General features: G+C 45.2%; 1 protein-coding gene across 3 annotated transcripts in view; it reads left to right on the top strand.

The window, feature by feature from the left end:
* The window catches only part of myripb (myosin VIIA and Rab interacting protein b), a 79569-nt gene that overhangs the window by 36929 nt on the left and 27537 nt on the right, over positions 1-15103 (top strand). For all 3 annotated transcript variants that reach the window (XM_062559227.1, XM_062559228.1, XM_062559229.1), the window contains exon 3: positions 727-948. In XM_062559227.1, the coding sequence (XP_062415211.1) occupies positions 727-948 (222 nt within the window). The remainder of the gene's footprint in view (positions 1-726; positions 949-15103) is intronic.

Consider the following 15103-nt stretch of genomic DNA (forward strand, 5'->3'; position numbering starts at 1 on the left):
GTATTCCTGCCTATAATCCTAATAGTTCATTAGTGTGAACAATTCTCTGAGGCGTTAAGATTAGTGGGACTGTGCTGCTCTTCGGTGCTCCTTTTATTAGCGCAGTTTCAAGCCCACATTTGGCATGGAGCCCAAACCGCTCTCCAGGGACTGGGACTGTGGAGGCCTTTCATCGATGAGGTTTCCCTCGCACGCTACATGAGCTTTGACCATGAAACACCCATCAACGGACCTTCAACTTAGAACTGTCGACGTCAGATTATTCTCATCTGCGTTGTCCTCACAGTGCCCTGATTGAACAAGGTACAGTTGTCTTTATCTCTATTTGAGGATGTTGAAGGCGTGCGTGTTGGGCTCTCCTCAGCTGTGTTGGCCGATGTGGGCAAACAAGCCGTGACAGGTCCTCCCAAATTTAAATGTCAGCCGTCGTGTTAATTCCACAGAATCCGTGTAAGACTGAGAGGAAGCGGAAAAAGTGTTTTCACCGAGCCCATGATCCACTCAGCCCTCACTCCACTTCGATCCGGTACCCACCCTTTTTTTTAGATTTTTAATTAGCCACAGTTCCCCCAATTATTCCGCATCGCCATCCTCTGCCGCCTTCACGTTTCACCTCTCGACCAGACGCTCAACCGCCCTCTCGCTCTCTCTCCCCCTCCCCCTCCCCCTCCTGTCCTCTCTCTCTCTCTCTCTCTCTACACCTCCCTCTCCCCCTCGCGGTTTCAGCGAGATGAAGCAGGAGCTGGCGGAGGAAGGCAGCAGATGCTCCATCCTCTCCAAGCAGCACCGCTTCAACGAGCACTGCTGCATCCGCTGCTGCGCGCCCTTCACCTTCCTGCTCAATCCTAAGCGCCTGTGCTTGGACTGCCAGTACAACGTCTGCAAGACCTGCTGCGCCTACAACAAGAAAGACAAAGCGTGGCTCTGCTCGGCATGCCAGAAGGGCAGGTTAGTGTTTTCACACACACACACACACACCGGCGGCAGAGGATGGGAGAGATCAGAGTAATAACGAAGGAATGAATGCGAAAGAGAAATGCGAGGGAAGGCGTGAATTAGTAAAGTGCAGGGCGCCGAAGTGGGATGGAATCTGATGGGGAAACATTTGTGGGGGAAAAGATGGGTTTGAAAGAGAGGGAATCAGGAATATGGCTACTGAAGAAGACGTATGAGAGGGGGGAAAAGTGAATGAAAGAATGAATGCGCTTCAACGCAGGACTTGGGAGGCAGCGCTGCAGGGATGGGTGGATTTGAGGATTCTGGACATTGAACTCTCATATCAGTTCCCAAAGGAAAAGAATGTTCTGAGCATTTTTGCTGCATTTTTAAAATTCCTGGTAGTTTGAAGGGAAACGATGGGGCCATTAAGGGAGAGTGTGATGAAACAGTGGGTAAAGGAGGGGGGATGAATTGAAAGGTGCGAGTGTAAGGAACGTGTGCGTTGGGGTGAAATGGCGATGTGCACACGCTGCTGCAAAAAGACACACACGGGCAGATGTTGACACGGCAGGACAGCAATAAATAGTGTCAGTCAGTCAGTCAGCGTGTTTTCCAACCTCACGCCCCTTCTTACAGACTAGATATTAAAGAAAGCACCCCTGATTTATTTAACAGGAGAAAACAATCTTTCTGACTACACGGTTATATTCAAATGTGTTTTGGAGAACTTTTTCTCCCATGCACGTTAGGCTTTTGTGTGCCTGCATGTCGATGCAAAGCCTTGGGAGCTGTTCTCGTGGCCCGACTCCCTCCGTCTCTGTCTGGGCAGCGAGGGTGCGGTTTGGAGATTACTACGACCACGGAGTGTCGGAGTCAGTGTTTGTGATGGATTCATGGAAAAATCGATTGTGAGCTTAGGATATTAGTGAATGTGCTTGGTATAGATAGCTGCAGTGTGTCCATATTCACATACAATGCTTTTGTCCACAAAATACTCCTTGGGTGTTGTTTAGAAAAAATAAAAGCTGTCAAAAATGCGTTGCCCCTTCACTCTTATTACTTTCCTTCAACCCCACAGCTATGCGTTCCTTTCTTCTGTCTTTCATTGATTTTATTTTGCTGCGTGGTGTATTGAGTTCGACGCGCTGCCCTGACTCCTGGTGTATCAGGGAGGAGGGAGGAGGAGAGGTAGCAAAGAGGAGGAGGAGGAGGAGGAGGAGGAGGGGGGGGTGATGGCACTAAAAAGAGGTGGCAAGGTTTGCATCGATCATCTCTTCCCTCTGACTCTCCTCCGCTCCTTTCCCTCCATCGCTCTCTCCGCGTGTGCCTCAGCCTCCGGCTCAGTAATGTTCTCATTAGGAGTTTAGACCGAGTCACAGATGGGCCTGATGTCACAACATTGCCGTCTACCAGCTACGTATAAATACAGCACTTTTCATTAGCGCATTAAAAGAGCTTAAATCGGGTTTTAGGATGAATTACTGTCTCTCTCCGGGTGAAGTCGTGTCATTTGGGGCTCTGATTTACAGCCTGTGCGACTGCTGAGCTCGAGGCTAGTGGCCGCCCGAAGATTGTTTTGCAAATAGCTATTAGTCCACTGTTGGAGTGGATGATTGCAAAGAAAATGCATTGATTCAATGCTAAACAGACTGTGACGACAACTACAGCGCAAAGACATGCTTTCCAATAGATCGGTTCTATAAGTAATAATTGTGCTGTGAATATAATGCTTATGGTGTCATTTAGAAGTAAATAACATCAAATTAAATGTAGCAGCAGTTAAAAATCCCAATATTCATTCATAATCGGCTTATCTGTATCGTCTCCTACTAGATGTTATTATTTTTTGTCTCTTTTAAGCATCTGAGGGAATTCTGCTGAGCATAAACACCAAATCAATTCATGAGGGGAACAGAACGCCAAATGGTTCCACTCGCCGGCTGTCCATGAACATTCAAAGTGGCCGATGACAAACGCCGTCCTTCTAGGGAAATATTTGTAATCATCTCACACATGGACACACTCAGAGGCGAAAGTCACCCTCTCGCGCAGAACGTACATCCAGGCAGACGCAGGCCTGCAAGCAAAGGTACATTAACACGCAAACCCACGAGGAGGTGCCGTTAGGATGCACATCGCCATCCATGGTTGAACGTAAAGGATTTTGCGGTAGAACCGAAGATGTTTGCGTGTTGATGGCAGCTGTAAGAAAAATAAGTCACACAATATCACACACACACGCACTAAACACAGCTTCCCCTCCTGTGTGAGTGGGACAAGCATGACTACTTGCAGTCTGGTGGAATTATCGGCATCCTCAACCACGGTCCACTAACACGACACACAAACACACGGCATATAATCGCACTCACACGCGCCGATGCTTCAATGAAAGGAGTCAAAAACATTTTTAGTGGAAACTGGAGTGTTGTGGCTTCCTACCCAAAGCAGTGGGGAGAATGTTGAAGGGACGCACAGGAGATGAATAGAGATGAAGGTCAAGAGTGAGAGGAAGACTGGGCAGGGGGGGGGGGGGGGAGGACGAAAGAGATTAGGAGAGGGAGTGACAGAGGGGGAAAGTACACAAATCACAAATGTCCAATTATTTCAGAGGGAATATAGCTTTAAATTTCACATTAAATTGTTCCTCTGTCGTTTCCTTTCTACTTTCTCTTCGTTTTTGGTCCCTTTTTATAGTAAACCATCCGTCTCTTTGTCCCCGCTTTCTCTGCCTGATGAAGTCTCAGTTTTTCCCATTTACATTTGAGCTACTGCAGCTCTCTGTGCTTAATCTTCAGAAATGGACCGCTTTCCGCCTGTAAAGTCCTCAGGCCGTGGAATGATGTACCTTTTACTGTGTGTGTGTCTGTGTGTGTCTGTGTGTGTGTGTGAGAGAGAGAGAGAGTGTGTGTGTGTGTGTGTGTGCGTGTGTTCACAGAAATATTATTACACTAGAGTGACAAACTGTTCCTACCACTATGGCTTACATGATCTCATCCTAAACCATGACTGCAAGGAGATTATGGCATCTGTTGCAAACTTATACTTGACACACACACAGAGGAGAGGCTTACATAAGCCCAACCACACATTAAGCACACACCATACCGGGCATGTAATTCAATTGAAGTGCATTTTGTGGCATTACATTCCTTAAAGATTGTATTCAGTTGGACTTAATTCCATATGTGTGGAAATACATCATCACCTGTGTGGGGTGTTTTGCACAACTGTAAGACAGTTGGTAAATGCCAAGCCACACATAAGCTCTCCATGCCGATAAACGCCGACACGCAAACATGTTGCTGGAGTTGAAGTGCGGCATTGAGTCTCACACACACACACACACACACACACACACACACACACACACACACACACCGAGTGCATTTCATTGTTTGAATCCTGTTTCTTAAAGGCCAAGCAGGAGCTGATGGGCTAACAGGCCGCAAGACAGGTAACAAGCACGTGCAAATACTGTTAGTTGCAGAGGCTTACTACTGTAATGGTTTATTATTATTGGTTTATTATTATTATTATAACATGAAACACACATACAGCAGGGTTCATATCACCAAACAAACTGTCAGTCACAAAGCAGCACATTTAGTAAGTACAAATCCGGACGCACAAGTCTGATGATAAAGATGTTCTACGTTCAATTTTTTTTAATAATAATAATTTTAGATATTATTATTGAGATGTAGGAAATGAACATTCCTTTGACTGATGGTTTCTCTGAGCCTTCATCTCATCCTTCCACCCGCGTTCACCTTTAACACCTCCACAAAAGTGTGCAGTTGAATATCTGCTTCCCCTTGTTTTTATGGATAATATATTCTATGCATGTGAACATTATTCTAACATCTCAAAATGCTCCCACAAAAATAGCAAACCGTGTCTGAATGTAAAGACAAACACGCCTTTTTCTCCATGAAGAGTGATCTTTTTCTGTCGTCCTTGCGGGGGTATTTTGGAGGTTTTAAGCAACACTAGTCTCTGGCGGGCAGGGTGTGCCCCTAAAAGCATCAGGCTGCAGATGAAATGTTTGCACACCACCCTACCTCGGGCTTTACCAAGGCCTTTGCATACCCATGTCTGTTTGTGTCTCCCTACTTGTTTACTCCGTTTTTAGCAGATGGATGAACAATGGATTGCAAGGCTGCAAGGCTCAGTTTCTTTTCCAAAACGGCGAGCTGCGGGGCCGCAGTGGATGAAGAACCGAAGTCTCCCCTCTCCTTCGTCACACTGTGGTGCCATCATTTTGCAGTGTGGAGCCTTTAAATCACACGTGACAAAGTGAACGGCGGCGCTTCATGCAAACGTGCTCGGACAACTTCACCCCAATCAGCACAGAAAATTGACTAAATTGTGGAAGCCTGAGCATCACCACGCTCCCCGGGAAGCTCTGCATCAACTGAAACAGTTTGTGGACAGAGTGCAGCTGAGGCCACTGTGAACGGAAGGCACAGCGAGGAGAGCCACTGATTGGCCTCCCTCCCTCCTTTCATCTCAACCCACCCCCCGTTCCGCGGCCTTGTCTCCTTTCCAACCCGGCTGACGGAGGAGGAGCCGCCGCCAGTCGATCGTAACTCTTGATGGTGATTTGCACTCCGTAACACAGTCGGGGCTTCGGCGGCGGCGGAAACACGCGGGAGACCCTCACAGGTTGCACAGCGAGCGCGGCACACCGCTGTTTTAGATTCCAACACCTCCTGGTGGTCCCGCCTTGGCTTAGTTGAAGATCTATCTAAGTACCCTGCTCTCATTAATTGAAACAGCCTGAGTCAGAAACCACACGTGAATTTGTGCAAGAGTTTAATTACGGCTGCGATTTTTAGACACAATCTCATTGTGTGTGCAGTATGAGTGTGTGTGTGTGTGTGTGTGTGTGTGTGTAGATTCTTGTTTCGTAACTGCTCCCCATTGTGTGACCCCTTTTGTTCCATGGAAGCATTTTCTCGGTCGGGGGTGATGTTCTGTAGCAGATGATGAATCACTGCTATTCAGGTAAACCTGCAAGTACACATACATAAACAGAGAAAGGCAAACACACACACACACACACACACACAAGTTACTCCGCTGATATAAGCACCTCTCCAGGTCCAGTTATGGTGAGGCAGCACAGTCTGTACACAGCTCCTGTGATGTGGGGAATCAATTGTGTCGCACTGTGCTCAAGCTGCAGGTGATTTTGAAATCTCATGGTTCCAAAATCGGTTTATGCAGTAAGTTGGCTGGTGGAATCGAAACAGGAGCGAAAGCCACTTGTTGTTTTTATTGTGGGTTAGTGGGATTGGAGACAGAAAACTGATCACAGAGCAGAGACACTGGTGATGCACAAACAACACTTTCACCTTACAGCTTGTAGAGGCTTACCAACACATGCAGCTTTGTAGCTGTGTGTTCTTTGCAAGCTGCATTCAAGGTGGAAATTTGCTTTTGCTTTGAGCCTGATTCCTCTCTGGGTGTTACGTTGTGTGAAATGCGTAGTTTATTCTTGGTGTTTTTTTATTTTTTTAAATTGTACTTATTTGCTCAAAACTGTAACTACCAAAACTGAAACATTTCATTTGTATTTAATTGTATTTCATTTTCTTCCTTGATAGCGTCTCTTAATATTAATAAGTAGTTTTTTTACATCATATATATCTATATATATATACACTGTATGTAGAGAGTGAAAAACAGTCCATTCTTAGTATACTCAGTTATGTGCAGCTCCTGGTTGCTCTGTCACATTGCTGCTGGTAAAGAAGTTAAGTCTGTGTTTCAATTAGTTCTTCTGAGGCCACGACTTTTAATCCATTTACATTTTTAAGAAGGAAAGCTGGTGTACTTCAGTAACCGATTCACTGGAATAGGAATTTGTATGCCTGCATTGAATCTCTATTCCCTTTGAATCTTCCCTTCCTGGTTCTGCAGATGTGATCAATCAGAACCATCTCCATCGTGGGATGCGCATCCAGTCCTGTCTCATATGGTCGGCTACAAGCTGGCAGAAGAGGATGTGAGCTGCATAATTGGCAGATGAAGTGAATCTCTGCTTTCTGATTAAGATTTCCCTTCATGTTTGGATCACGATCGCTCTTTGTCCTCTTTGCCTTTGTATCTTTCTATGAATTTGGCATGAAACGATGGAAGCGTCTTCTAAGTGCTGGATTAATAGTAATCTTTCTTGCCCTCCCCTCACTCTTTTTCTTTAACTATCTTGCGTCGTCATCCTCCGGGGGGGGGGGATCACACTGTCTGATCTCCTGCCACAGTGAACACTCTGTGGCATAAAAGAGATGAGAGATTTTTATACTTGTTGCCCGTTCCTCGCCTGTCAAACCAAGAGCCCTCTTTGATGTCCCACAATTTTTATGCTTTTAATAATAGCAAAAGTTATATTATTCAAGCAAAAAAGTAAAATGTTTTTTGATAATCTTAATATTTTTCATTACTTGGATTAAATTTCAAAAATAAATCATAACGCATGGTGGGAAAGTCGTGGTTCGAAAGTGCATTTGGAGCGTGTTGGATTGGCCATTACTCATCAGCAGGTCAAGAATGATGATGGGACCTGAGGACGTCCCATTACTCCAATGATGTTTTATGAGGACTACCAGAGTGGTCTTTCTGCACGCTACCAGAAATAATCATTAAAAAACATAAACAAATGTATTGGAACCAATTTCACCTGAATGTCATTCAAATAAAGAAGCCTTTTTAAGTAATTATAGGCCACACAAGAAATTTTAAATGAATGTGAGAAAAGGTACAAGACAATTTGTTAAAAATGGAAAAATAGTAAATGTCATCATTCGATTCATAACGTCAAGGCTGAAAATAAGCGCTTGAAGTTTGATTAACAATAGTTTTGACATATAGTTTAATCAAGTATGTAGCAGCGTTTGAAGTAAGTAGAGCGTTTGAAGCATGGACTGTGTGGACTTAATGTACTGGCAAATAGGTCTCATGTCAATGAATACCAATTAGCAGAGTATGCTAATGCAGATGACCCACTTTCCGCGTACTGTGGGATTTCTGAGGGACTTCAGTTGGTGTGAATGTACACATCCTTATTGCTCTGCATATCAATGCTCTGTGTCTCGTGTCTCCTCTCCCATTTTTCAGGGGTTTCAATTGAGGCTTAGCGGTGCTTCGCTGCAGAGCGGACTGCACTCGACTCACCTTGTTGAGTCAGGATTTCCCACCCGAGCGAGAAGTGCTGTTTGATCTCATTTGTTTAAAATCATTGAATGTTATGAGGTCCGTACCTCCTGGGCTTCTGGGACTGGCAGGTTGCTGCTGGCTGGCTCCCGGTATTTTTGGGCCTTAGTCATTCTATATTTCATATAACCGGGCCTTTGCTGGGGAAAATTTTCATTATATTTTGGTAATTTAAATAATTCTTTATTTCTATTTGAACCATGTGTTTTTTGTTTTTGTTGAATTGATTCCTAAATCAAGCATAACATTCAAAATGATTTTAAAAGCACCACCATCTTTGCTATGGACCAGTTTCAGCTGCAGAAAACAGGCACTGGGATTCTGGCTTTCGTTTCCTTTACAAAAAGTTGACTTTGCTACAAAAGGAATACCTTACTGTTCAGTATTATTAGGCTGCTGGCAGTTGAAAGACCACAGGAAATCATATATATACTCTTGCAACACAGAGAGGGCCCAGAGCAACAAAAACTACTGGAAAAAAACTAAAGTGATCTCTCTCTGTGTCTGTGTGTGTCTCTCTCTCTTTGTCTTTCTTTTGGGCTATTTGTTCAGAGCGGCAGCACAGGAACTCGTGTGATGCTGTTTGATTCAAAAGGGATCAAAGCATTCGTTCATACCGGGGCTGCCAATGGGAGAGCTATCAAAGCTGCAAGCAGACATGCACACGTTTCCAGCTGACACACACAGACACACACGGGCACAAAGCAAGCCTGTACACCCTGCAGGGCAGCTCACAAGAGCAGGCACGCCGCAGAATTAAGGAAAAAAGGAAAATCTATCTGGTCCTGGGGGTCATTTCTTTCATTTTTGCTCGATGTGATGCACTGATGCCTTATGTGCGCTGTGGACGCTTACATATCCGACTATTTGTTTCTGTGTGAATGAAACTGGCTGCTGTTTGAAGTGTGCTCGCGCTCACCTACTTTAGAGACCATGCAGGTTCTGTACTAGATTCATGCATTTTGAATGAAGGTCTTCTTCTGTCTTTCGGGCCCCTCCCTCTCTCACCGTCGACGTTTTTCACTCTCACTCTCTTACTCGCTCTCTCCTTCCGTATCTCTACCCCCCCCCCCTCGCTCCTCTGCACTCGTCTCGAGCTGGGATCATTTTTCACGCCACCAAACAGCCGCAGGACGCACATCTTCACACTCTGTTTCTGTTTACTTCAACATACACATCTCGGGCAAATTGGTTGCAGCAAACGCCGTTTTCCCAGCCTGCCAGCCAGCGTGAAGGAGTGTTTGATATCCCCCCCAACTAGCTCTAAGTCTGCTGGTGATGCACTAATGGTAAAAATGAGATTGCCTGTACCTGCCAGAGAGGATCCCCCCCCCCCCCCCCCGGGTGTCACTGCCTCAGATACCTGCGGGCAAATAAACGCTAGGATGCAACGCAACATGTAGGGCAAAGGGACGGGCGCAAAAAGCCTCTTCAAACATCTACAGACGCAGGGACACGGGAGTGCAAAGACGCAATGAAACAAACACAGCGACAGGCGAAAACACAAATGGACAAATAAGGGAGAGAAGGGAGAAATGAGTCTGAGTGCAGAGCTAACACGTATTTTGGGAAGCTCATCGCGCACGCTAATCCCTTTATCAACACCTCCACATGGCACGCACAGAGCACTTCGCCCTCATGCTGCATTTGCTGTAGCTGTATGGGGGGGGGGGTGGTGTCGAGGCTTTATGGCAGCAGTCATGGCGCTGTTCGTTATTTGGCTTTCTTCACACATTTATGTCCTTCGTGTTTCCTCCTTGAAGACTGATTTAACAGCATCCATCGCTTACATTGCTCCCTGCGGGTCGCCACATTTGTATGCCTATCCTTACAATTAGCTGTCCGGCATTTACATTGACATTTTAAACATTTATGCGAGTGCAGCTGTCACAGTAACGGGACAATCTGAGCTCTGCCACATAAATGAACGTCCATTTGTGTTCTGCACCAAACAGAAACCTTCTTGAAGTCTATTAAATTGAGTGTTTTTTACATTTATGTTTCTTGCCGGGCTTTGCGGCTGGATGGAAGAATACTGTGGCATGTGACCGCCACCTGTCGATCATCAGAATTGTGTTTACCGTGTCACTTGTGTCCACTTTACATGCACAAAGACATTCAGACATTTTTATCCCTATTACAGATGTGAAACTCCATGAACAGAAAAGGAGTCACAAATATAGTGTATGAATTCATCCAGTACACAGTTTCCTGTTATGTTGTATCGATGCAATCCTATAAATCAAAGTCACAACTGCGATCCAACTGGGTCAGACGTAACATTTCAAGGTCCCGTTGATGCATCATAGTCTGAACTGATCATGTTAACATGAATGAATTAGCAATATTCAAAGCAACAAACGCTGTGAATAGGCTTGTTGGGCCGTTGGGTTGCTGGGGACATTTTGATCTTGCAAGATGAGTCAGTAATTTAGTTATTCTGTCCTTGTGCACTGATGAACAAAAAATGAAAGCAACAGAATTGTATAATAAATGATTTAATTAATGAAGAAAAGGGAGGGCAAGGTTCCCTCAATGATGGCCATTAGTTACATTGAATTATCTCAGTCATGTAGACAACATCTATATTCGTTTACGTGTCACTTGCACTGCCTTCTCTTTTTTTATATCAGATAAATATTGTCTGAATGGAGCGATGAACAACATTCACGTAACAGTCCCGTACTTGTCAGAGAAACAACAGGCCTCTGCTGTCCCAGATGATGCCAACGATGCAATGCAGTAGATGTCCGAAAAGACCGTTTCACTAACTGTCCGTACACTGACTTTGCCCTCAGACCAAGACTCTCACCTTGATGTAGGCGCTGATCACACTCAGAGGTCACTGAAAATGCTCAACACCGTTCTGACAGAGAGGCACGGAGGGACGTTATCGATACGCCTCCACCTTCCAACCTCCACATGCCCGGCTTCATGGCTTCAATTACTCAGTGTGGCAGCATTAATAATGCAGCGGCCCACTGGCCTGCGGAGAAATGTATGCCTGTCTGTGTGCATGATGACAATAAAGGGAGAGGGCAAGTTTTTTTTTTTTTTTGGATTGATCAAATAAGCAGGGCAGCAGTGTGAATCACGCATTACACTCGACCAACGTGATCTCTGCACAGCTCTCATTACTACCCACATATTTTACTTCGGTTACAGTTGGCGGATGATTTCATCATAATGAAGCTTCCGAGGGTAATTAAAAGGCTGGATATAATGTATTGTAGATTAAATTATGATAATATGATAAACCACCCCCATGGCGAAGGAGCTTTAAGGCCAAAAATGTGTCGACTCGCACTGCGGTGGTTTTGTGATCCGCAGTCGGGGCAGTCGGTTGATGAATGGCGCCGTATTCTGTCTCTATGGCGTCCGTCTTCGCATGCAATCTGTTCCCCTCGCTCCTACTTCACACCATCCCCCCTCTGCAATGTACAGTTCTCGAGTGATCCCTGGTCTGATTATACGGTAGCCGTCCGTGCATGACCACCATGTTGCAGTCTGACATGCTTCCCTTGCATCAAAAACAAACACCAGCCCTTTAAATTATTTTGATTTATAACACTGTCATAGGAACCAATTCAACAGAATCATTTCAAGCACGCTCTGTTGCTGACCTTTTAAAAGTGTGTCACATTTTTCTCCTGAATGTCAAAAACCCTTTGCTGCTGTGATCTCTCTCGCCAGATAATATAAGATAGATACCAGGTTTTGATCGGATAAAAAGACTAAGAGATGTGAAAGAAGTGACAGATAAGGGAGATAAAGGGGATTTAAAAAAAGGGATGGTTACAAAACTCTAAGATGGACAAAGGGCCAAAAGTAGCTATCAATGTTATTTCAGACCAAAGTAAAGGGCAGAGGGAGATTTATCCTTTCCCTTTGCTGAGCCATTCCCCTCTCAATCCCCCATCTGTCTTTGTCACAGCAAAACCAGGGATGGCACTGAGAAAAAACACCACGCTGTAAATGCACAAAGGACGGATGCGTGTGAGAGAGAGAGGTTACCTCTGTGCGTCTGAGTGTGTGTGTGTGTGTGGGTGCTCTTGTGGGTTTGTTTGTGATCTGCGTGCCAGGCATCAATGATTCATCGCCATCCGTCTCCCACGCCCCGTCTAGCAGACTGAGGCGGTACAGCGTTGTTTGCTCTCCACCGGCGAGCGTGTGGCTCAAGTCGGGGGTCACGTGTGTCTGCAGCCCGACAAAGACGCCATGTCAGACGTTAGGATGGTGGCAGAAGGAAAATATATCCGAGCAGAGCGATAACCTGCGAACAATCTGAGAGCGATGCAGCTTTTGTGGTCTAATTTACTAAACTAACATCCTCATGTCAGGTGGCGCCAGCCTTGGAAACGAGACATTTGAATTTCTGAGCTGGATGGTCTTCAATTAAAGACGCGAGCAGACACCACAAGATGCTAGCGAAGCGACGTTCGAATGCATCCAATTTATATGATGTCAAAAAAAAGGTCAAGGGGATTGTTGCAGATTTCAAGCTGTCTGTTTCTCTTTCAAATCATCGCCAGGGGGAGGCGGGAAAGTGAAGATGTAAATAAACTAAATTTGCTCCCAAGCTTTTCGGGGAAGCTTCATAACCGCTAATAGAAAAACTAAAGACCCGGAACTCAACATGAAGGAAACACTTTTTACACCAGCAGCTTTGCAACAACTGTAATGGCAGAAAAAAACCATTCACTTCAGACATTTCGATGGGTGAGAGGAAAATATGGCTGAACCATGACCTTAATCCTGAAGCATGCCAGCCTGTGGCTCCAATAAGCGAGTCCAGCAGCTGGAGCCCAGTCAGTTAGGCGGAGAACAAGGCTCCAGGCACCTCGGGTGGAGGTGTTGAAGGCTCACCTCCAGGGTGTCTGGGCAGCACATTGCCTGCCAGCAGGAGAAGCTTGTTGAGCTCTCCACCAGATGCGAGGCCGAGACCAAAGAGCACAAAGTCTTTGAGGTGGGTCGACACGAGCTCCAGAAAACACAAAGGAGCTCGAGGCTGGAGCTCGGTGAGCTTTTCTGAGGAAACAAAAAGATGCCCATTAGCAGCGACTTGAAGGAGAGAAAAAGTTTCACGCTGAAATGGCAAAAGAGGATCTGAGGCGTTGCGCAGAATCCCATCCGTTAGGAGATGAGACGCAGTCCTTCAACTTTACTTTTGTTTGTTGCAAATCCTCTAAGTAATGTTCATGAAAGGAAATATGTGTTTTTGTCCAGCTGTTGTTTTTCTCCAGTTATTCAAAAGGAAATACATATGCATATGCTTTCCCTGCATATTTTCATTCTCAACACCAATTGTCAGGGAATTGGGGGGTGTATTCAGAACATCAGACAGCAGATATACAGTGAGACTAAGAAAGCTGTGAGAAAAGGCTCCTGTTCCCGGCAATTTCTGTTTTTTTGCTTGGTGTTGTGCGACTTAACTTGATGGGGAACTGCACGCGGGGTGAGTGCAGCCAGAGGCTTGTTTGAGGAACACGGCATTCAAGGCATCCTAATTGGTGGAGGTGCAGTGAACTGGCTGACCTTATCGGCCTGTTTTTTTGGCTGCCTTTCCTCCAAAGAAATTCACTTAGGAGAGTGGAGGATGTGGCCTGAGGTCACTGAAACACAGGGGGGATTTAAAGAAGAAAAAACATACAGACACGAGTACAAACTGTAAAATGTAAAACGCTTGTTGGAGCTTTTTAAATTAAATTCATTATCAGAGATAAACTTCTGTAAATGGCATTCATATTATTTTAATTAAATACCTTTGTTACGTAGATAGTATGGTAGATGATTAATGTTGGGAGCTTCTGTAAGCCCTTTTCTGCTGAGGGAAGAAAAAAAAACCTCTTTCATAGCAACGTGGCTTATCAGACACACACATATCCACTCAAAACACACTGCCGCTAAATATGGCCTACCTGCTTCCCCTTATTCCCCACTAAAGATCGATTCACGTGTATTACAACGATGGTGGCTCTGCTTTGAAAAGAGATATCTAAAAATAGATCCCATGTAATGAATGCCCTCATATGCCTCCATGATGCAGTCAAAGCAGTGACCTTTTATCTTAACATGCTCATTGTGCCATTTCGTCCTCCTTTGATTGTATATCACTCCCCCCCCCCCCCCCCCCCCCCCTCTGGCCTCTCTTTCCCCTCCATTGCTCCTCTCTCCCGTCTCACAGGTGACAGCAGCATGTGTAGTCTGGTGCTGTCAGCCTGGTTTCCTCTGCTCTCTAACAGGCTGATAATAGTGACACTTGGGCACATTGGGCTCTGGCAGCATCAGGATGCAATTCCTTTTTCTTTTTTGTGCACAATGTCTGGGGTTTAAATCACGTTATTGACTTTTTGGACTCCAATCCAATGCGCTCTTATTCGATAGAGTGTATCTATAGCTGACGCCTGCCAGTTCAGATGGCTGATCCTGTGATAACAGTGTGAATACAACAACAAGTCCCTTTCTTCTAGGGACGCCTACCAGCATGTATGTGGTGCAAGAAAAATATTAATAATCCTTAAAAAAAAAGCTTTCCTGCGCATTTGTGTAATCTCTGAAATCCTGTTATTTCAGCCTATTTTTTTTTTCCTGTACGAGGTGTTAAGAGGATCAAACCCGTGTCCACTCCTGCAGTGACCTGGAAAAAAATAAACCTACAAAACGTCAGTGAGGCCACCTGACTTAAGAGATTTAATTACCATCGTGGGCTTTGTAGTTTTCATAAGTCGTTTAACAAATTCATTTTGATTAGAGACATTTGCAGGCGATTTCATCTCGTTGTCTTAGCGGCTCTTCATGATTTTCGCTCTGCACAATTGCCTCGGATAAAGGATGCAGGGAGCAGCAGTTTTCCTTATCCGCACAGAATAGCCAGCTGGGGGGGGGGGGAGGCTTGAGTGGTGGAAAGCGTAACCGCAGTCTATTCTGTCGCTAGATTTTCCACATT

This window comes from Pungitius pungitius, chromosome 19 (assembly GCF_949316345.1).
Source record: "Pungitius pungitius chromosome 19, fPunPun2.1, whole genome shotgun sequence".
NCBI classification, from domain to species: Eukaryota; Metazoa; Chordata; class Actinopteri; order Perciformes; family Gasterosteidae; genus Pungitius; species Pungitius pungitius.